The sequence below is a fragment of the Eptatretus burgeri genome, chromosome 9 (assembly GCF_056783735.1).
Source record: "Eptatretus burgeri isolate ZD-2024b chromosome 9, Ebu_testis_v1, whole genome shotgun sequence".
Taxonomy (NCBI): domain Eukaryota; kingdom Metazoa; phylum Chordata; class Myxini; order Myxiniformes; family Myxinidae; genus Eptatretus; species Eptatretus burgeri.
Genome location: NC_140969.1, coordinates 32,501,431 through 32,525,799, shown reverse-complemented (window position 1 = coordinate 32,525,799; position 24,369 = coordinate 32,501,431). Strand labels below are relative to the sequence as shown.

Here is a 24,369-nt window from a genome sequence, read left to right as displayed (position 1 = left end):
TTTTTAAAATTCTAATGGCCGGATCCGGATCTTCAGCAAAATCTAATCAGTTTGTCCTCGTCACACACCCAACCTGTGCACAAAATTTCATCTGGATCTGTACACAACTTTTTGAGATATCCTGCACACAGGCAGACGAACAAACAGACAGAAAGGGGTGAAAACATAACCTCCTTCACTTTTGGTGGAAGAGGTTAAAAAAAAAAAAAGAAGAATTTAAAGATCGCACCTTTATAACTGCTTCCAGAGAGATGACATACCCAGCATGCCTCAGTCCGGTGCACTGCCCAGGGGCGAGTCGGCGGTACCCGGGTTCCAAAATCTGCAGAAAGGTACAAGCCTAATGTGGGATTCAAAAAGTGATGGGGGATTAGTGCATAAAAACGAAGGATAACCAAAAATGAAAGCCCTGAATATCACTCCCCAGCAGGCAAGGCTTAGGTCCGTTTTGAGTACAGAGTGGTGTTCAACCAGGGCTATGCAAGGCATAGTGTATGAGGCGTTAATTAGCTAGCCAAGAGAAGGTGAGTGAGGGGGTCACATGACTGCAATACGGAGATGGTGAGACCCAACTTAGTTTTCATCATCGCCTTGCGTGTGACACTGGGTGTGTGTATGTGCAGTTATCTGAACCAAATACTTTAAAACAATTAATAAAGAAAAACTCACATCAACTTCCAACACACAATGCTGTGCACAAACCTTCACGATAACATGTTCCACCACAGTGCACTGCACTATGATCTATGATGCTGCACCACACTGCATTGACCTGTGTCATGCTGCATGCTGTTTATAACAAACTGTAGTGGAGATACGATGCTGCCCTACGGTTTAAGATATGTATGAAACTCTAACAACAGATTCTGTTCGTGTATATTTCAGGTATTGTAACATTCTCATTCCATAGGACACTTTCACCCAAAATTGCTTTCAACAAAGGACCAAGTTACACATGGGTGAAATTGCTCAACTTCAAGTTCAGCAATAAAATTGACTATGGCATGTTCACATGTTCGCATTTAACATTTACAATCAAATCCAATATCCTTTATTTTGGTGCAATGTGTAACAGTACAATCGTCCTCGACTGGCTGGAATCAAGGCTACAAAATCTGTGATTCGAGACAAGCATGGCACCGAGCCAGTGACCAGAGCTTCAGTGGAGATGCTTGCCTCATGGAAGTCGCTTCGCTCGATGAAGATGCGTGACCCAAAAGGGACCTTGTGACATCCCTTTTCCTCATGCAACGGGAAGTTTGGCACCGCCACCTCCGTAGGCTGTGCAAGTGCAAAACAGATCAGATATTGTTAACCACAAAGCACCATCACATATCCTTAATCACAGCATTATTGACCATTATCATGACTGAACCAAAACAAGCAAACAATAATACCTTACACAAACAATGTAGTGGGGTTCTCTCCCCACATCCCCCAATAAAAAGTGATGGTAGGATGTCAGGTTCAAAATCCTATATCGTTCATTTCATTTGTCCATTAATATGTCCTTCAAATTCATGCAAAATTCAAATGTCTCCCTCATGTGTGTCTTGCATGCAATATACAGTTCCTTCACACAAGAATCAAGATACGAGTGGTGAGGGAGAAAAATAATATTAAAACCATGATGATAAAGTGCTCACTTTGGACTTCTCTACTCTGCGTCGAAAACAACAGCAACTGTAGTGTTTTGCAGGAAATATTAGATGTCACACTCTCGAGAATGCCATCCATTGCAGGGCACAAAATGGCATTTGAGATGCAAAACGAACTCACAACCAGTAAAGGCATGCCCACAGTGCATGTTGGTACCCAGCATTGGGGGCTGGGGAAGAGGTCTGCCAGTCCATGACCATTTTGATCAGCCCTTTAGTGTTGACAATGTCATACATCAATTGTCTGGCACTTTGTCCTCCTTTGTATGCAGCATTAAAAATTGCGGATGGTATCATTGGCTGAGGGCATGGCTGTACCACTGATGAAATGCCCCTATTACTTGTACAGTGGTACTCATTTCGCTGGCCTCGGAAGAACGACAGGCTGAGTGTTAATTCAATGGTAAAAGGGCTCAAACTCAGGACCCTAAGATCCCAAACCAGCCACAGGCTTGTCTGGTGCTTTTGAAGGTTATTAAAGGGGTTAATCTGCCTTTTACATCTGAGAAACGATGGGGGGGGGGGGTACAGAGGTTTTTGGGAATCTGAATACGGAAGAGAAGCCAGTTTGATACAAGTGGTGAAAAAGGGAGCAGTGTGGAGGGGGTGAGGAAACTTCCATGTGGGATGCCGCTGCAGATGCTAATCCAGTCGGAATGGACCGTTGAGAGTGACACGTTGGGTTCTTCTCACAAGCCTCAATCCATATTACAAGTGTGTCATTGATGCTGCAAACTTGGACTTTCTTCAGAAGACGACAATGCGGTACCATATTGAATACAAACTTTTCAAACTGGTCTCCCTCTAAAACATGGTTGTGTTAAGTATTGTCAAGCCTCAAGTCTCTAAAACCTTGATAAATCTTGTTAAGTCTGTCTCCAGAGTATGCTCCCCTACATCCCTTCCTCTCTTCAAATGGCACCACAGCCGACTCGATTCGTGAGAAGGTCATTTCCTCGATTCAGTATGTCCCCAACCCGTTTTTCTCTGTACCCACACAACCCAATCAAACCCAACTGCTCCTGGACTCTTTATTTTGCACCTCAAAAGATGGAGAAGTTTCTGGCAAACCTCTCATTTTCTGCCACTGGATCGGACAGCATCAGCTCAAGTGTCCTGAAAATCTGCTTTGCTGCTCTTGTACATCCTCTGCCATTTTCATCATATCATTTGCCTTCAGTAATCCTCCATCCGTTTGGAAATCAGCCAACATAACTAAGTCACATAAAAATGTACAAAAACCAATCCCCTTAACTACAGACCAATTAGGATACTTTTAATCATCAACAACGTCATGGAGTCCATCATTGCATTTGATATGAAACCCTTTCTTTTCTCCAACAGCCTCATCTCAGATCACCAATTCGGATTCAAGCCAGTTCACTCTGCCTTAGACATGCTGCTCCTCTCCCAACAATGGATGGAGGCCCTCAATCAAACAGAAGACCAAGAAGGAACCCGAAGAAGCAAAGAGCAAAGATCAGACATGAGATCAGGGCCATCTTTCGAGACGTATCTCGAGCCTTTGACAGTTTGGAATCCCCCTTTGCTCTCCAAACTCTCTGCCTGCGGCATCCAAGGCCAAATCCACTTTTACACTACTCATTTAGCCAACTTATACCTCTCAACAGAATCCTTTCATCTTCTCTCACTGTCATCAGTCAACAGCTATCCCACAAGACAATGCAGAACAACAAGATAGTATATTATTCAAGATATAAAGTCTGTGTATATCCCTCCCTGTTTTTACAAGAACAGTTGAATTGACAGGTCGCACGATGTACGCAATGTAATGATCAAAGTGAAGCAAGCTGAGATCGATTCTAAATGTGCAAAGTGAGGTGGATGGTGCTGTGGCATACAGCATCAGCAGGCAGGTTAGTGATGACCACACGAAGAGGCCCCATGACAGCCATTGCGCGTGGCGCAGAGTCATTGAGGACTTCTCGTACACATGCCTCCAAGAGATGCGGCTCTATCATCGTCTGAGCTCCAGTCACACCAACCTGCAAAACCACCACTACAGGACTATCACCGTGCACAACTTCATGCAAATAATCACCAAAGCCCCATTGATTTGCACATCCTGCCAACAGGATGGAACAATGACTCGGAACAGCTGGTATAAAGACAATCAAAACAAGTGTGTCCCTCTCCCCACCTTTGCACAGAAGTTGTTGATAGCCTCTGTTGGAAAGCCTCTGCGACGCAATGCAGTAAGAGTGAACAACCGTGGGTCATCCCAGTCCCTGGACAAAGGAGGGTCCAAGGGATTCAGACCATGCTCTTCATGGATCATAAAAACAACAGGAAAGGAAAAACTAGCATATACCTTAAAGGCAAAAAAGTACAATTTACAAATTTCAGTGTGCTTCCTAAAGATTGACCTGCAGTGACCCATCTCAATGAGCCTGACAATCTTGCGCTTGGACACGACAGTGTAGTGGAGATTGAGGCGTCCATATTCCCACTGCACGGGACAGTACAGATCGAGGGCATTGCACAACCAGTAGTATGAGGATCGTCTGCACAGAAACCATGACTCATGATCTGAGTTTAACAAAGCGCATTCAATTTGAGTTTAGCAGCTGTTAAAATTGTCTCACTTCACATCGTTTCTTCACCCACAAGAGAAATATATCATATATTTGAGCACTTGCATTGTAAAAAATAGAATTTTCCTCGAGTCTCCAGACCCAAAATCCTCCACAGAACTGCATGCAACAACATGTGGAGAATCACACCCCAAAAATAAATAAATAAATAATAAAAATCAAACAATATCGTGAAATTTTGTAATTGGACCTAATCTCGACGTTTTTCTGTAATTTACTACATTTCAGGTCACATATTGCATTAATTCCATCTGTTTTGAATGATCACAGAAAATCACTGGCACTACATTATATCATTTGCTATTCAACATTCAACAAAGCAAACAACACCCACATAAACACACATGCACACTCAGTCACTCACTCCAATGGAAGCTTACAGGGCCAATGGTTCTCATGCGTTGCACTCAGTGCATTAAAATTGGCAATAGAGAGCCATTTAACTTAAAATCGCAATTCTATTATTTATCGATTCACAACAGCTGACAAAGCAAAGTGAAAATAAATACTCACCTTGCTTGAAACTCCTTAGTACAAAGAGAATGTGTGATATCCTCAATCGAGTCACACAGGCAGTGGGTGTAATCATATGTCGGGTAAATGCACCTGTCATGCACGCATGCACAGATTGTTAAAATTAATAATTTTTCCCTTAAAAGGTCCAATTTTGTCTTAACTTTCTTGCTTGATGATTATGCTTCAAGTGTTTAACTTGTAGGTGTAGTGCGCTGAAACAGAGTATGCAGTAAACCCTCCAATATCAAGTGGGTTCGTTTCCTGGAAAATGCCGCGATAGTTAAAAGTGCGATCGTGGAAACCAAGGGCTAATGAGAAGAGGGGGGTTCGGTTCCTCGACAGCATCCAGAAAAACAAATGCTATATATATATATATATATATATATATATATATATATATATATATATAAACAATTGACCCCTCCCACACTCCTCCAGCTGAAGAAGCTTCATAAAAGCAACCCAAGAAGACCTCCACAAGGTAAGTGCTATGCTGTTTCGAACCCTTCTCAGAGTTCCTCAACAACTCGAAAGACGTTCACACATAGTAAACACAAGAGAATTCCAATGCTACACACCCCCTCAGCTACCAGACCGGTTTCATCTCGTATTTGTGAATCATCAGCGATAGCGCAGACAGCAATGCACACCAATGAGGCTCCCAAGCATGTACCACGTGCAAACGTCAAAAGCAGTCAATATATAAGTAACGACCCACCCAAATTCCTCACCTGTGAATGGAGGGAACAGCCAATCAGATGCACCTCCTGATTGTCATGGTGTTAGGGTCAGGGTTAGACAACTGTCTGTCTGCCAACCAAACGATTGTTCCTGCTTATGCAAACCATTCAAGATGGAAGGTTGTTCTTTGTGGATTATGTGGTTTTACCGTGTGAGACATAATCCGCGGCGATGCTCGCCATAACAGTCAGGAGGTGCGTCTGATGTATAAACAACGAATGTGGTCATCATTGGTTATATATGTATCGGTGTACCATCCTGATGAAGGCAAATAAGCGCAAAATCCAGATATGCGGCTCCGTTTGATGTTTAACTGATGATGACCATGTAATCTTTGTTTGACAGGGTCGCCTGGTCTAGGCCTCTGGGTTGGAGGTGATGCTTTGGTGTCGGACTATGTCCAATGGAGTTCGGGGGAGTGCTAGTCACACTCCACATGTTTCGAATATCTATACAGTATATATAATCATGTAAACATTAACATAAACATGTAAATTCAATAAATACAGCGTAAATTAAACAAAAACACAAAAGTTTTACCTTTTAAATTGATTCCAAAACAGCGAGATGGGTGAGGGTAAACATATTGCGTACTCATTTGTACTAAACTCTGCCGTAAATAGAAAACACAAAACTTAGCTCGGAGATGATGATGATGATGATGATGATGATGATGATGATGATGATGATGATGATGATGATGATGATGAAGCTATCGGGGGAGGGGGGAGGGTGGAGGATAGAAAGATGTGGATGCAGAACTTGTGATGGTTGTTGGATGATCGGGAGCACGATGAAGTCGCCTGCTGCATTGCCACATACAAGGGTAAAACGATCCTTCAGCACCTTGATCCAGAGCAGATCTTCCCTGCTTGGATGGAAGGTATGAAATGGCATCCTCTTCCAAAATAATCTTGTCTCTGGCATTAAAATCTGCTCCAGCATAAATTCCTTCGCCATGGTTAGTTTCATGAGCCATGGTTGAACTCGAGCCTTCAGCCCCCAATGCCTCGTGAAAACGTTGTTAAATCTGCAATGATTTCTCCCATACACCGGTCCACTAAAAGTCCGCGTAAATCCACAATGGGTTCTCCTGTACCAGTCCACTCAAAAGCATTATTTTTTGTTTGGTCCTCGAGCCAAACATGAAGCGCTTTTTCCATCCTTTCAATGATGATCACGGGACTAGAATGAGTCTTTTGTGCTTTGCTAGCAGGAACCCTTGCACAGATCTTCCACTTACGTTTACACACAGTTGATTTATTGATCACATAATGGTGGCCCACAGATGCTGCACTTTCATTTCTTACCGACATATCTAAACTTGATTTCTTCACACAATGTCATACCCTTTCTCTGCCTTTTGGCACAATAAAATTTGTCCATCATTTTATGTTTGTGCACAATTATCAACTGTTGTGAATATATACAAGATCTTGTAGATCCAGTCTTACAGGATTTCTGTTTGTCATTTCCTGTTCAATGACGCTTGGTTATTAAATTTAGCTTTGTTCAAGGATGCTGGTCTGATGACTCCAACTAACGGTGCACGATAAACAAGAAAAAGGCTCCTAATGGGAGGTAATCGTACACGCGGACGTAAACAATGACTCATCTCAGCTCAAAAACTGTGATTGGCCAAAATGAAATCGGAACACAATGGGTTGCCTACGATTGGTGGAAACCTGTGATATTGGAAGGTTTACTGTATAAAGAAAAGCAACTCATTCCAGCCAGTTACGTTTTTGATAAACACAAGCCAAAACTATGGCCAAGTTGTAGCACTCTATCAAGAGCAAATCAGACATCCAGACAATGGGGAAGGGGTGGGGGGTGGGGGAGGAAGTTGCTTTTCTGGGGAAGTCATCAGTGTACCCATTAGGCTATGACCCGTAAGGTGTCATATTTGTTTAAAATAAATCACCAAACAAAAAAAAATAACCTTGTCAGGTTTATATAAAGTTTGATTTAATCTTTTTGGCATGTGGGATATTGCTCATATCAGGACAACTGATTTTCCAAGACAATCATTTTTTTTGTTTTGTTTAAAAAAAAAATTACCCCCGGTTGGGGGTGACGGTCATCTCTGAAGCTCTGTAGATGTGGATCTCTGATCGGCTTAGAATGGCTTCGATGTCGTCTTGTCTTTTGGTTCAACGTACAGACGAAAGCCCGGGAGTAAAAGGGATAGAAAACCTCAGAAATCAAATTACAAATTCGAAAAATATGACCCGACCAGATTCAGATATTGCACCCTACTATCATAATCCGTTGGAAATTCCGCCGAGATCGGATAATAAATGGCGGAGATAATGTTGAAATTAGCTGATTTTTCAACTTTGGAGTGACCTTGACCTTGACATTGACCTTCAATCGTGTCTGAAGTCATACCGTCGTGCATCACTCATCGACCCCAACCTACATACCAAGTTTCATCAAGATCGGGCAAATTTTTTTTTGACCGTATCACATCGACGATTTTTCCAACTTTGAAGACACGTGACTTGATAACCAGGACGAATTTTAAAAAACCGGCCTGACCAAATTTAGATATCGTTCCATATCAGAATCCGAAGAAATTTCAAAGATCGGAACACAAACGGTGGAGGAGGTAGATTTTGAAAATGGACGATTTCGCAACTTTGGAGTGGCCTTGACCTTGACCTTCAATTGTGTCAAAAGTCAAACCGCCGTGCATCACTCATCGATCCCTACCTTCATACCAAGTTTCATCAAGATCGGGTGAATTTTTTTTTTTGACCATATCACATCGACGATTTTTTCAACTTTGAAGACACATGCCTCGATAAACAGGACGGATTTCAAAAAACCGGCCTGACCAAATTTAGATATTGTTCCATATTATCAGAATCCGAAGGAATTTCGAAGATCGGATCATAGACGGTGGAGGAGATAGATTTTGAAAATGGACGATTTCGCAACTTTGGAGTGACCTTGACGTTGACCTTCAATCGGGTCAAAAGTTACACCGTCGTGCATCCCTCATCGACATCTACCCACATACCAAATATCAAGAAAATCGGAAGAAAAAAATGGGGACGTACAGACATCGAGACTGGTTTTATTAGGTCATCTCTAACGAGATGACCTAAAAAAAAACGTTGAATATGTTCATAAATAATACTGTATTTGAAATAAAGCTCCAAGGTTTTTGGGGTTTTTTTCCACAAGAGCAAGACATTTGACTACATTAAGGATTTGCAAGACTCATTTGGCAAGATCAGTCTACCTTGCAGGGCTAAGCAATAAAAGCACACTTAGTGAAAGGCCTCGACATTTTTGAAAATGAGAAAAAGAAAAGTCAAAATAGAAAAATCCTTTAAACATGAGGTCCCCCACCCCCTTAAACACAATGGAATTACCTTTTTTTTTAAATCACGTGACTGGAGGATGTATGCCACATCCATTGTGCATTCTTTTGCAGCTGTAGACAAGCAATGTTGCCATGTTTGTGCAATGTTGCAAAATATTTTTTCATGGTATGGGGACATTCCAATGTGCTGGAAAAATCTGCACTACAAGTGCGATACAGATTTGTTACGTACCTAAACGGGGTTCTTTTTTTTTAGGGCGTGAAGAAGGTAGAACAAAAAAATTCCTCGCGAACCTTTTAGAAAATAGCCCCGTGGGGGAATGATGTTTATTTCTCCAACAGGCGTGGTGAAAATGAGGGATTAGGGGGAAGGAGCCATGCCCCCCCAGTAGGGTAAGAATACTGGTTCTGGCTCACTTTTCCCCATGTAAATGAATGGGGGATTTTCAGCCATGAAATTTTTCTTTTTTTCCCCTAAAAAAATAAATCCCCTTTTTAGCCCAAGGTATATTTATTTGTCTCCCCTTTTAACCTGGAGCCTGGTGTTGGCTTAGTGGTTAGGGTGGCGGCTTGGGATCCCAGGGTCCTGAGTTCAAGCCCCGTTGGCTGCTGAATTAACACCAGGGGGTTGACTCAGCCTGTCATCCTTCCGAGGTCGGCAAAATGAGTGCCAGTGTACTGGTCCCGGTGTATGCCCCGGTTAGAATAGGTGTACCATATCCCTGTGTGTCGTAAGAGGCGACCAGGGTTGGCGTCAGGAAGGGCATCCGGCCATAAAACATTGCCTCAAGAAAAAGCCAAACCCCTGCACAGCAGGGAAAAATGGCTGTAAAAAGTCATTTTTTTATTTCCCCTTTTAACCTAGGGGCTCTCTATTCAAATAGCCCATACAACAAGATAAAGATTTGTTAAAGGTGATTCTAAAGAAATATCTGAAACGTCGAAGCCTCGGGGCACTCTTTATCAAATAACCCATACAACAAGATAAAGATTTGTTAAAGGTGATTCTAAAGAAATATCTGAAACGTCTAAGCCCCGGGACACTCTTTATCAAATAACCCATACAACAAGATAAAGATTTGTTAAAGGTGATTCTAAAGAAATATCTGAAACGTCTAAGCCTCGGGGCACTCTTTATCAAATAACCAATGCATATTGTTTAGCTCACTCATTGAACCTATAAACATTTGTTCATTCTCAAATTCCTTCAATAGTTTAATTTTCTTTGCACAATAATCCCCTTCTAAAATATTGAAAAACAAAACATTTGAATCTTTATATTTTTTTAAGATACCCCTTTTGTGCCATTACGAAATGATAAACTTCTCTTAATGATCTCATCTGGCCACCGCCCGAGTTGCAAATCATTTTTGTACATAAACCACGCAATAAAAAAAAGTTTTGTTTCAAATGTTTTCAGTTCATGCCGTGAAAATGAGGAAGTGTTTTTTGACACGGTCGTGCTGTGTGAATGAGGAAGTGGTTTTGGACTGTCATGCTGTGAAAAAATAGGAACTATTCTGTGAGACAAGGTCTCGTGTTTAGATTTTATCTCAGAACACGAACTGAAAACTTTTTTTATGGCGTGGTTTATGTACAAAAATGATTTGCAACTCGGACGGTGGCCAGATGAGATCATTAAGAGAAGCTTGTCATTTCCTGTGGCCACACCCAATGATTAAGCAATCTCCTCATCGTTGCTTTATAAGCGGTTCGCCAGACAAAGTTTCTGCCAGACGGGATTTTCATTTTTACAACTGAGGCATGGGCGATCTTTCTTCCGATGAAGACAACAGCCCACTACAGAGTTGGTAAGTTTGTGTATGGTTTTCTCTTTGAACGATGAAGCAAATGATTATTAATTAAATCATGATAATTCTGATATATATATATATATATATATATATATATATATATATATATATATATTTTTTTTTTTTTTTTCCCTGACAGGTCATTGGGAGAAATTGAGTTTACATATCACGACGTGGTGCATGGAATTAATACTCTTATTGAAGAGATCAATGATTTTAGAAGAGAATTGAAAGACATTTACAATGAGTGGCACGAAGTCTTATCACGTCCTCTCATCTCGAAGGAATTAAACCAATGGTGAGACAGGTGTGTGTGTGTGTCTCTCTCTCTGTCTGTCTTTCTACCTACCTCTCTCTGCTCTTATTGAAGAGGTCAATGATTTATAATGACTGGTCTCTGATCTCGAATGAATTAAACCAATGGTGAGACACGTGTGTGTGTGTGTCTATGTGTGTGTATGTGTGTGTGTATGTGTGTGTGTGTGTGTGTGTGTGTGTGTGCGTGTGTGTGTGTGTGTGTGTGTTGCTTTCCCTGTCTGTTTGTATCTCTCTCTGTCTCTTCATCTATACCCTTGACTTATTATTTTTTTTTTCAGCACTATCGCACAACATCAGCTGTTGAAGCAATCTTGTACAACACATGATTTTCTGGAGGTAAATATTTCTGAATTATTATTAATATCACTCTCTCTTTAGAATGTCGCCTTATGTTGGTTGCATCATTAGTTTGGACGTGGTTTTGTCAGTACACTGGAATTCATTTTATTGACCTTGAAAGGATGACAGGCTCCTGGTGTGTTAATTCAGTGGTCAACGAGGCTTACTCATATTACCATGTAATTATCTTTATAAAACCTAATTATTATCCACTTTTTGTTTCAAAACAGAATATGGTGTCTGAGTTTCGAAATCACAAGACATCTGAAGAAGATTGCTGGGAAAGATTATACATTCTCGCAAATGAATATTTAATATTTTCAATATTAATAAATTATATTTGTTTTGTTTACAATTACTTGATTCTGAATTACAAAAAAGAATCAAGACATGAACGAGAGGGAGGGGTTAGGGGGAGGGGGGTAGGTGCGCTCCCCAATGACCCATCACCCCTCATCCCATCCCTCCCCTCCCCATGTGTGTGTGTGGGGAAGGGTGGGGGTGGGATGAGGGAGGTGGTGGGTCAAAGGTGGGGGCGCACAGGGGGATGAGGGGGTGGGGCTTGTGTGGGCGGGGCTTGTGTGGGCGGGGCTTCGGTGGGGGCTTGTGTGTGTGGGGTGTGTGTGGGAGGGCTTGTGTGGGCGGGGTTTATGTGGGTGGAGCTTGTGTGGGAGGGGTTTATGTGGACAGGGTTTATGTGTGTGGAGTTTTTGTGTGGAGCTTGTGTAGGCAGGGCTTATGTGGGAGGGGTTTATGTGGGCAGGGTAAAAGTGGGCAGGGGTTTATGTGGGTGGAGCTTGTGTGGGAGGGGTGAATGTGGATGAGGCTTATGTGGATGAGGTTTGTGTGGATAAATGGATGGGTGGAGAGATGGGGGGATGGGTGGATGAGTGGAGCTTGTGTGGATGGGTGGATAATTTTTTAATTAAATAAACATGTTGTGTGTGTGGGGAACTAATTAACTAATCACTAATTATGTGAATATGATGAATATGGGTGGAGCTTGTGTGGGGTTTGTGTGTGTGGAGCTTGTGTGGAGTTTTTGTGTGGAGCTTGTGTGGGGCTTGTGTGGGGTTTGTGTGGGGTTTGTGTGGGGTTTGTGTGGGGTTTGTGTGGGGTTTGTGTGGGGTTTGTGTGGGGTTTGTGTGGGGTTTGTGTGGGGTTTGTGTGGGCGGGGCTTCGGTGGGAGGGGCGTGTGTGGGCGGAGTCTATTGAGAGGCTTACTCCAGGATTTAGGATTGTCTGCCTCATCTAATCTTTTATCCAAGTTTGTGCCTGGACCACAGAAAGAATACCCTGGAAGATGTAATTCCCCTGGTATTCCAGTAGTTGTAAATTTACTTCCTGATAAAAACTTTTGTATATCTCCTCCTAGTTTGTGTTGGGAGATAAATTGATTTTTTTTTGAACCACACACCGAATATATACCTTTTTGTATAACCCTGTTATTTTTACTTTTAATATATGAAATATTTTTAGTATTAGTTTTCTTTTTACATTTGAGACAATAACTCATTTATTTATGAGAAAAATTCCTGCAGAGTGCAAAAACCTTTTTAGTTTCCAACATGCACATTTGAATCTTAATTTTTAAAACATAAAGAATCCTTAGAAATGCCTTCACTCTCTCCCCCATTTATTTAAGAAAAAAAAAAAAATGAAAAACTTGAATTAAAATACATATCTTCTCAATGTCAATAGTCTTGTCGAAAGTATTGTACATAGACATCAATTCTTTGTTTTCCTCCTCGGTGGGTTGAGTTATTTTCTGTAATACCCCTATTCTTTTTTGAATCTCACTGGTTTCCATATTTTGATATTTATTCATCCACTCTCTTTCCTCCCTCTCCTCCCTCTCTCTCTTTTCTCTCTTTCCTCCCTCTCTCTCTTCTCCCTTTCATCCCTCTCTCTCTTCTCTCTTTCCTCCTTCTCTTTCTTCTCCCTCTCCTCCTTCTCTCTCTTCTCTTTTTCCTCCTCTTCCCTCTCTTCTTCAACTCCTTCCTCATCCCTTACTATCCTTGAATCGCTTACACCCCATAGAATATTATACATATATTCATCAGGATTTCTTGTTATTCCTGTATCCAAAATATTTTTTTTTACAACAGGAAACCAATAAAATTTCTTTTGAATTTCTAAAAGAGCCTTACCTTTTCTTAACCTTATAATTTTTTCATTATTTAACATTCTAATTAAATCTAAAGTTGTCGGTTTATCAACATCAGCAAAATGCCAATTTTTTATTGAAAATACCTCATTCTTATGTTGTAGAACATATTTATTAAAATACCGAATACCCTTTTCTTGAAGGTATGCTTGAACACAGAAATGATAATTTTCTTGAAGCCTTCTTGCTGTCATTTATGTATTAGAAATATATGTAAGAATAATATTATGGCACGAAACACCTCCCCATCTTCCCATAGTTAAATCATTTTGTATTTCCTTACTTATTATATATAATCCTGTTTTTTCTGTTTTCATGAGATAAACAAGGGCAAAACCATTATTATATTTACCCTTATTAAATTCTTTTATTTGTTGTCTACTAATCGTAGCCCCACAAAACTCATTCTCGATACCAAGTGGATAATATTCTTCCTTACGAGACTGATGAAATTGTTCCAGGTCTTCGAGGTTAATTTTAAATGACCAATTATACCCTAAATCATTCATATCATACCCCCATTGTTCTATTCTCATACAAACGATACGCCCTTCTTTATAAAAAATTATTTTAATTCGAACTGTGAATTCTGTATAACCTGGAGATAATATCAACACTTCTGTATCTTTGGAATACACAGCCGTTTTATTTAGGTATATATATTGTGATAAATCACTTAATCTCACCAAGTCATTCGCTTCAGTTGGGGTTGGATAATTTTTTAATTTATAAGCATTTTTCATGTTAATATTTTTGGTTATATTATATTTATGTCGTTCAGCCTGTGCCTTTGTGTAATAATTTGATAAATCAATATCCAGTTCTTGAGATACACCAAAGATAGAACCATCTTTACCAACATAAGTCATTTATATTAGATTAAAAATAATATCATAAAATTTTTTATTTTTGTTGAGTTGAAATAACACATATAGGCATAATTGGCCACAACACTTGGAATTTAATTCTTGGGCTTGAAATGTTTGATAAACACCATTCTGTAAGAATTTTATGACTTCAACAGGTGGCGGAAGACCAAAACTATCAAAATAATATTTGTCTTGACTATTAAAAATACAAACCCAATGAGAACCGTTCCCATTATTATCTTCTAAGTTCATAATAATATTCTTTGTATGTTTCGGCACATTTGTTAATTCATCTCTCATACAAATAACCACATTATGAATTTTTAATTTCTTACAATATTTGGCAAGTTGTAAATTTGATGTTTTATTCTTTCCAAATTCTTTCAACCACTCATCAATGCTCATTTATTTATTAGAAAGATATAATCCATTACCTCTTTTCGTTAATTTTACACCTGGTTGTGTGATAGAAGAAAGCATATCTCCAACTAACAATCTCGCTTTATCAGGCAGACCTTCAAGTTTTTCAGCAAAATCTACAATTACACCACTTCCACTAATTTGTTTCTCCAACTCTTTGTTATGTCTTTCCAATTATTTTTGAGCCTGGAGTTGAGCCTTCCTTAGGTTGGCAGTTTTCACCGCTGTTGAAATACCACCCGTCAATGCTCCAACCGCACTTAAACCAGCAAATAAAGGAATTAGAAATGGGAGAAATCCTCCACTCGTCTCTCTTATTGAATATTTTTTCAACATTGGTTTTGTCATTTTAATTTTAAGTGAGCCAGTGTCATTCAAGATTTTAACCTGTTCTCTTGTGAGAAAAACATCAATTCTTACTGCTCCTTTTCTCTGAATTGTATTAACGTTAATCGTACAAGGCTTTTGATTTTGAACACAAGATGATAGTTTATGAAGATTGATTTGATTAACATATACCCCAGTTGGTACTTTGCCACTCATTTATTTAACAAAAAATTATGTGAGACTAATCATCACACCATTATCTGTATTAATCTGCAATTCTGTTTCTTCCAAAAGCAAACAATATGTGTCAACTTCTTCACTCTCTCCTCTTTCAATGTATAGGGAAGTATCCACTCGATTCGACTTTATAGTTTCCTTTTGAGTGCTCAGGTCAAACGCATAGATTGTATACAAACTTTTAAATGCTGTCATATCCAAAATAGGTTCTTTATTTCCATTACTTTCACACACCTTTTGGTAAGACTTGTATGCTTCAGCAAAATCATTTTTTTCCCAATTAATTTCCAATCTATCTCGTGGGCAAAATGTCCCATCTAGAGAAACGCGAAGTTGTTTCACCTTAGCATTATCACTCAATGCATTATTCTTATCAGTCGCAGTATCACCATCTGGCTTTTCAAAAATGATCCACAGGTATCGTGGCTTTCCTTCCAGAACACCCAAATTCCACGTGTAAGTAGTTTGATTGAGTTTAACGTGTTGACATCTTCTTTTGAGGTATGATACAGCGAGTGGTTTCTTTGAGTTAAGTCTTCGATTCAACATCTCTTCTGTTTTAAGATTAGGAGTATATTCACTGATATACCAACTCATTTCCTCAATTACAAATTTATTCTGATCACCAAAAGCACTACCAACACCAAAAAGCAATTGATTTTCATTATCATTCCTTTGTAGTTGAAATCTAATTTTAAGGCCATACAGAACTTTATCATGATCACAAAATCCAAATATACCTTTAAGAGGAACTGCCACAGTAAAACTATTTTCTGCTTTTGTATCATCATTATACATTCCTTTCCTTTGAGTATATCCAGGGTCTGTGTTTGTTCCCATTGACATATCAGGAATAAAACCTTCGACAGACCCCTTTCCCATTCTATCACTGAATGTATAGAGTGTAAATTTTATCATTTCAGATACAGCAGAGACATAATCAACCGCTTCAACTTCTTGTGTTCCAATATACAAACGCACACTATCAAACATTTTCCAGAAGAAATCATTTACAAGTGTAGCGTTTGTGTTATTCCCAGCCTTAGTGAATTTAAATTTACACAACAAGAAACTTTCGGAGAGATTCAAATAGGTTTGTTGATTATTTATTTCAAAACTTTTTGTACCATTCGTATTCCAGTCTGTTCCAGTTATTGCATTTACCTTGAAGTAATCTTCTTTTTTAGTGGAGTTTGAGATAATAATAGTATCATCCAAATCATAGATACTATCAATTGCTTCCATACTTGTATTTATTTAGGAAAAAAGATGTTAAAACTTTTGAAACCCTGATCCAAGTATTTGAATTATTTTCTGTCGTTCTTGGGGGACAACTGAGTTTTGCCTTTCTTAATTTCTTTTATTGCTTGTAATTTATGAGATTCCTTCTGAGCATCTTTTATACTCTTTACAGCACCTGCTACATTTCCCACAGCAGAAGCAGTTGAACCAATTAGATCTTTATGTTTAAGAATAGTTGAACCAATACCCATGAGAGTATCAATTATCCCATCTCCTCTAAATTGATGTCCAACACCCCTTTGTCTCTTAGGTTTATAGTATCCTCTACCAAGATACATACCTTCACCCTTGTAGTATGGGGAAAGGAACATCCCATCCCCTGTAATTATTTTATATTTTCCCAACTCGTGTTTCCTCACAATAACCATCGTATTTATTTATTGGAAAACTTCACGTCGGTGAATTCTGATGGATATAACTTCTCCATTAAAAGAAATCACACGATTATCTTGGTCGGTTATCCTAAAATTTACTCTGTGTATGGTTTTTCCTGACACAGGTAGATAAACCAAATTTTTGGGTTCCATATTGAATTTATAACCAATTGGGGTTGAGTATGCGCTGAATGAAAATATTGTATTTGTTTTTTTCCCATCATTATAAGCACCATCAATCAAATCACAGTGAATTAACACCGAATTTATTCCTGAGGATATTTGAATGACATTATCACTGTAAAACGTCCCATTAGTTTCAATCTTTTTTGAGGAGAAACCCAATAACTCTCTAAATGAATTATCAATTGTGAAATCAACCTTGTAGTTATTTTTAACTTTAATCGTTGATTTTGAAGTATGTTTTTGAATGTTTATAACAATATTTTTTGGTTCATCACCCTGTTCTTTTATAAGACGAGCAATTTTGGAAGATATTTGAGAAATCTCATATGCTCCGGGTGAGACTGTTATCGTTTTGTATCCACTTCCCGGATTATAACTAAACTTGTCATTTTTCTCGGTTATATTAAATAAGGTATTATAAGTTTCCATGGACAATAAAGATGCCTCATATTCTTTTGTTGTGTCAAGTTGTCGTGGGTATGGGAATGAAGATGTGTGGTCGCTTGTTGTGAAATTGAAACTAAGGATTGTGCTTCTCATCTTATTTAATATGAGATAAAATGTCTTTATATTGATATTTATTAATTATTTTCATGTTCATCAACTGGTCTAAAATGGCTGATGCTTCATTAAAACAATTGTTATTTCCAGCCTTCTTACTGCCTAACAACAATAACAGTCTATTAACTAATTGCGATGGGTCATTTGGAAGAAAACTAACACCTGAACCAAGGATACTTAAAGCCTGAATAATGTGTTTCTCCTTCTCATTCTTCCTACTTTTACCAGAAAGAATAACCTTATAATTTAGAGTGTTCAGCAGATCAATATATACTCTATCATCATTATTTTCCATATCCAATGGTTTATCAATATACTTTGATTCATCCCTCACAGTTGAACCTTGTCTCCATCTTTTGTGAGAAGAAACATTAATCTCGGAGTTAGTTTAACAGGGGGTTGAGCAGAACCCAAGAACCTTAATTCATCATTAAATATCAATACCTTTTCTTGAACAAGATGAAATATTGCTGATTGTTCTGTTGGAATGAGCCCTGCTTTGGTTTTTGAATCCGCTGAATATTCATTGTTTTGAACAGCATTCACAATATAATCAGGGGGTTGATTAATCTCTTCCAGTTGTTGAAATAATTCTTCATCATGATATTCTAATTCTCCAATATGCTCTAATTCTTCCTCCGTCATTTGACTGAAATCTTTTAACATTTGAAGTTTTTTAGGAGTATATTCTACTGTGGGAACTGTGGAAACATCTTTCATTTTTTCTTGGGAAGTTTTTAAAAGTGGTTTAAAAAATTTCTCTTGTTTTCTTTCAAATGCTTCTTCGCCCGTTAGTTTCTGTCTGCGTTTCTTCTTTATGTCTTCCTGCTGTTTTACAACTTTTGAAACCAACTCTTGATGTTCCCTAAATCTTCTTGCTCTTTCTTTCGCATCCATTTATTTATTGAAAAATATCATTTAATATCTCATCTTGTTTCACAACAATATATTTATATTTTTCAGTCGTATGCGTTTCATGTAATCCCCAAATTCCTTTTTACTACATAATGTAGAACAATTGTCTCTCCAAAAATTGTTTATATCTATTGAATTTAACTTGAATAAAATAAAAGTATTAGCATTGTTTCTGATGGAACGACGAGGAAGCTGAAAGTACGATTGACTAAGATAAATACAATTACAAGAAGAATGTCTCCCTCTTGTGTAGTAGCTGTCCATTACCGTTTGGTTTCTCTCATTAACACAATCATCAAAGATAACGAGGTTCTTTTTGGATTTATCCAAATCTTGGGGAGACGGTATATCATCCGTATTATCACTCAGAATACAAGTTATCGGTTTTGATTTCTTTTTACATCTCTGTGTATCACAAAATAGTTGTATTATATCTTCAATGTTAAAATCATTTAGGTTTTTTTGAAGTTTAAATAAACCGATTATATCTTCTTTTTGAAGACCAGCATTAAAACCTTGTGAGAGTAGTTGATACTCTGGTTGAAAACTCGACTTTGTGAAAATTATTAAATTATCATAATCTAAAAAGTTGGGAGTGACGAGCATTTTTAAAAGTAAGCAGGTTTTTCCACATCCACTTGAACCAACTATGAGGCATCTTAATGAATTTGGGAGATTTTTATGGTTGTCAAATTTTATCTTATTTTCCCAAATGGGTAAAAAATCATTCATTTATATATTTGGAAAACAGGTTATTTAATTTATTATTGGCTTTTTTCGAAATTCTATATTTTATCCTAAGTTCAGGTTTAATTTCAAGATAATCCATTATTTTATTTATGCAATATCTTGTGTTGATATTTCCCTGAAAATCACATCCATGAATAATATCTAACAACAATCCTTTGAACATTTCTCTAATACGTTCAGTTTCTTCCCTTGTAAGGAAAGGTGTGTTCTCACCCTCGTACTTTACATTCATTTCTCTAATCAATCTTGTAAAGTAATTCATTTTTGGTGTAAATCTAAAAGAATTATTTTCCTTTTTATATTTTTGATTATCATTAATTAGAAGATAATCACAGAATATACATTGTTTATAGGCTTTTGACTCTGTGTTTAATCCCCGTCTTTCACACGCAGGACAATTCTCAAATTTGTCATATGGAGAATCATGGAATTCAAGAGGCTCAAAATCGAGTAAACTATTCATATTTATAAAGTAAAACTTTACTTAAACTGAAATTCATCTTCGATATCATCTTCGATACTTTCAGAATCATCTATACTTTCATAACTATCATTTGAACACAAACTCTCGGTGTCATAACTATCGTTTGAATGCAAACTCTCGGTATCATAATCACTCTCATGATCTTCAAAATCTTCAGTTGAATATTGGCTCATTTAATTAGTAGAAAAAACATTACCATCGATATCGATATACATTTTTTCATTAACAGATTCAACTGCTACATTTTTTATATTGAAGGTAATTTTAAAATGATCCTTAACTACTATTGAACGAAATGTCATTTCACCTGATATATTAACATCCTTTATTTCATCAGGATTTATATCTTTAGGGTTGTTGAAAAAAATACAAATTTCTCCTTGCATATTACAGATGGTCTTATCTTTTCTTTCGAAAGCTTCATCCATAAGGTTTTTATTTTTTGATACCTTTTCTTGTTTCATTGCTTTTTCTAGTTTTGAATATATTGCCAGAAGGAGAGGAGAAACTTTTGTTAGAGTTACCTTAATTGATGTTCTTCCAGGTATACTAAAAGCCCTTCCACTGAAGTAAATTGAAGAACTCATCATATCCACCATAATTGTTTTTATCCAATAGTTGTTATATTTGTCTTTGTTCAATTTTACATCCTTGACATATTTCTCAGCATCTTTAACAAATGAAGAGATTGATTGAAACTTGTCTTTTGTGTCTTGAAACATTGTATTTATTAAGTGAAAAAGTTGGAGGATAAAATGGTTTTAAGCACAGATTCACCTGTAAAATAAACGAAATTTTCATCAAGAAAATTTTAGTTTAAGCACAGATTCACCTGTAAAATAAACAAAATTTTCATCAAGAAAATTTTAGTTTAAGCACAGATTCACCTGTAAAATAAACGAAATTTTCACCAAGAAAATTTTAGTATAAGCACAGATTCACCTGTAAAATAAATGAAATTTTCATCAAGAAAATTTTAGTTTAAGCACAGATTCACCTGTAAAATAAACGAAATTTTCATCAAGAAAATTTTAGTTTAAGCAAAGTTTTATTATATAAATATGGTGAATACAACATACTGCGATGTTTGTAATCACGAATATAAACATTATAGAAAACACCTCCGAACCAACAAACACACATTTAATCTATTTCACAAAATATCCCCTCTTGAGTTGGAAAGAAAACATTGTGATACCTGCTCAAAGGATGTTTTGAAGAGTAGTTATAATAGGCATCTTCAATCACAAAAACACAAGAAAAATGAGTTTAAAGTAAAGGGAGACTATTATATTGAAAACACTGATGGGGCATTTAAAGGGAATATAAAAATAAGGATTTTTCAATTTGGAGAACCCGGTCCATCATCAATAGTTGAATCAATTGAAATAGTGAAACCTGATGTTGAAAAATTTATTAAAAAGACATTAAAAGAAATGAAAACTTTAAAGTTTTATATGGGAGTGAAAATGAATATGAAAAGACAAGATGAAGAACAAACTCCTTATATGAGGACAGATCTTCATTTTATAACATCATTTCAAGATTTTTTGAATAGTGGGGTTTATGAAGAACTATCAAGACAAGAGGAGGATGTTGATAATACAGTGGTAGGAAGTGGATTCAATATTAAAAAAATCATCTTTTTAGATATACACATTCTAAAATCAAACCCTCTTAAAGCTTCTTCTTATATTGAATTACCAAAAGAAATAAAACGAAAGAAGGCAGTTGTTAATATTAAGAATAATGATAATAAATGTTTTCTCTGGTCTGTTCTTGCTCACTTACATCCACCAAAATGTAATTCAGAAAGAGTAAAACAATATATGAAATATGAGAATACCTTGGACATTAAAGATTTTAATTTCCCAATGCCACTAACAGATATTCCTAAATTTGAGAAAAAGAATAATCTTTCTATTAATGTATATGGATTAACGGATACAAACAAAGTTCAAATATTAAAAATTTCAAACAACTATAAAAATGAAGAAACACATTGATCTTTTATATTTTAGTGTTGGAAAGAATTCACATTACACATACATCAATAATTTATCAAGATTAATCTCTTCTCAGGTATTCAGAACAGCAAACAAAATATATCCTTGTAAGCGATGTCTTAATTCATTTCATACAAAAGAACGATTAGAACAACATTCAAAATATTGTAGTAATCATAAATCAGCTGTAATTACAATGCCTAAACCTGGTGAAAAGATTTCTTTTGAAGATTATAATAAATCTATCATGCACCCATTTGTGATATATGCTGATTTTGAATGTATCCTTAAAAAGATAAATACTGCTTCTCCTAATCCAAAAGAACCATATACAAATAAATATCAAAAACATATTCCTTGTGGTTTCTGTTATTATTATATATAAAATCATCTGTTGGAGAAAAGTATAATAAACTTGAACAGTATAGTGGAAAAAATGGTTCACAAGAGTTTGTAAAACGAATAGAAAAGGATTGTATAAGACTAACTAAATTAATGAAAGAAACAATTGAACCGATGAAATTAACCATAGAAGAAAAATTAGAATTTAGAAAGAACAATATCTGTCATATTTGTGAGGAGGAAATTGAGGAGTCTAAAGTTAGGGATCATTGTCATCTTACTGGTAAATATAGAGGTCCCGCTCATTCCTGTTGTAATCTTAATTATAAATTACCTTCTTTTATTCCAGTCTTTCTTCACAACAGCGCCAACTATGATACACATCTATTTATAAATGAACTTTCAAAAACACCAGGGAATATTTCTGCCATAACAAACACAAGTCAAAAGTATATTTCATTTACAAAAATGATATTTACAAAACCTATAACTCGTATAAGGTTTCTTGATTCTTACAAGTTTATGGGAACACCACTAGCCAACCTCGCATCAAATCTAAGCTCCACGGGCTCTTTTCCAAATCTTAATTCATTCTTTCCAAAAGAGGAAATTCTAACTAAAGAGGAAATTCAGATTAAAGAGAGAATTCAAAGTAAAGAGGAAATTCTAATTAATGAGGAAATGAATGAAGAAATTCTTACTGAAGATGAAATTCTAATTATACAGAAAATTCGAACAAAGAATGAAATTCTAACTAAAGAGGAAATTCTGATTATCGATGAAATTCTGATTAAAGAGGGAATTCTAACTAGAGAGGAAATTGAAACAAGGAATGAAATTCAAAGTAAAGAGAAAATTCTTACAAGTAAGGAAATTTATCCTTATGGTTATATGGATTCATTTATGAGACTTAAAGAAACACAACTTCCTTCAAAAGAAAGTTTCTATAATAACCTTTATGAAGAAGAGATAAGTGATAAGGAATATAAACACGCACAAGAAATTTGGAAAATATTTAAGATAAAGAACCTTGGAGAATATCATGATTTGTATCTAAAAACAGATGTTTTATTGTTAGCTGATGTGTTTGAAGCTTTTAGATCACTCTGTCATAATAAAAATTGTTATGGATTAGATCCTGCCCACTATTTCACAGCTCCTGGTTTAGCTTGGAGTGCAATGTTGAAAATGACAAAACAAGATATAGATTTAGTCAGTGATGTAGATATGCTTTTGATGATTGAGAAGTCGAAGAGAGGTGGAATATCACAAGTATGTTCAAAAAGATATGCTAAAGCAAATAATAAATATCTTCCAAATTATGAGAGTGAAAAAGATAGTAATTATTTGATGTACTTTGATGCTAATAATTTGTATGGATGGGCAATGTCTCAATCTCTGCCTTCTGGTAAATTAGAGTGGGTGGAAGAAAAGGATTATGAAAAGGCTTTGATGAATATTGTTATTTCTTCTCAAGAGAAATTGAATGACAAAGAAGAAGGTTATTATTTTGAAGTTGATTTGAAGTACCCGAGTGATCTTCATAATAAGCATAAAGACCTTCCTTTTGCATGTGAGAAAGAAACCCCAAAGAAAGAATGGTTCAGTGATTATCATAAAAGTTTTAATATTAAAGGCAAATCAACAGAAAAGTTATTAACAACATTCTATGATAAAGAGGGATATGTTTTGCATCAAAGGAACTTGAGACAATATTTATCTGCTGGGTTGAGAGTAGCTAAAATTCATAGAGTTTTAAAATTTAAACAAAGTCCTTGGATGAAAAAGTATATTAAATTCAATACAGATATGAGAACAAATACAAAAGTAAAATTTGAAGGGGAATTCTATAAATTGATGAATAATGCTGTCTTTGGAAAGACAATGGAGAATGTTAGAAACAGGCAAAACATTAGATTTGCAACATCTTGGAAAGAAGCTTCTAGATTGATAAATAAACCAAGTTTTGAGAGAGAAGAGGTTTTTTCAGAGAACTTTTCTGCTATTCATATGAAAAAGGAAAGTATTGTCATGGATAAACCAATTTATATTGGAACAGCAGTTCTTGATTTATCAAAGATATTGATGTATGAT

The 24,369-nt window shown here is 36.6% G+C and overlaps 1 protein-coding gene and 1 long non-coding RNA gene across 3 annotated transcripts in view; one reads left to right on the top strand and one right to left on the bottom strand.

Annotated features, from left to right (window-relative positions):
• QARS1 (glutaminyl-tRNA synthetase 1) overlaps positions 1–24,369 on the bottom strand; it is a 103,187-nt gene that overhangs the window by 11,441 nt on the left and 67,377 nt on the right. The window contains exons 15-20 of one of the 2 annotated variants that reach the window (XM_085894626.1): positions 4,787–4,879; positions 4,046–4,183; positions 3,820–3,907; positions 3,521–3,664; positions 1,177–1,281; positions 230–340 (exon numbers count right to left, since the gene is read on the bottom strand). In XM_085894626.1, coding sequence (XP_085750752.1) covers positions 230–340; positions 1,177–1,281; positions 3,521–3,664; positions 3,820–3,907; positions 4,046–4,183; positions 4,787–4,879 — 679 coding nt within the window. The remainder of the gene's footprint in view (positions 1–229; positions 341–1,176; positions 1,282–3,520; positions 3,665–3,819; positions 3,908–4,045; positions 4,184–4,786; positions 4,880–24,369) is intronic. The other variant, XM_085894627.1, reaches the window with a different exon arrangement.
• LOC147019856 (uncharacterized) lies at positions 10,447–11,719 on the top strand. The gene is made up of 3 exons (XR_015061542.1): positions 10,447–10,675; positions 10,818–10,976; positions 11,275–11,719. It is a non-coding gene; the product is annotated as an uncharacterized LOC147019856 (long non-coding RNA).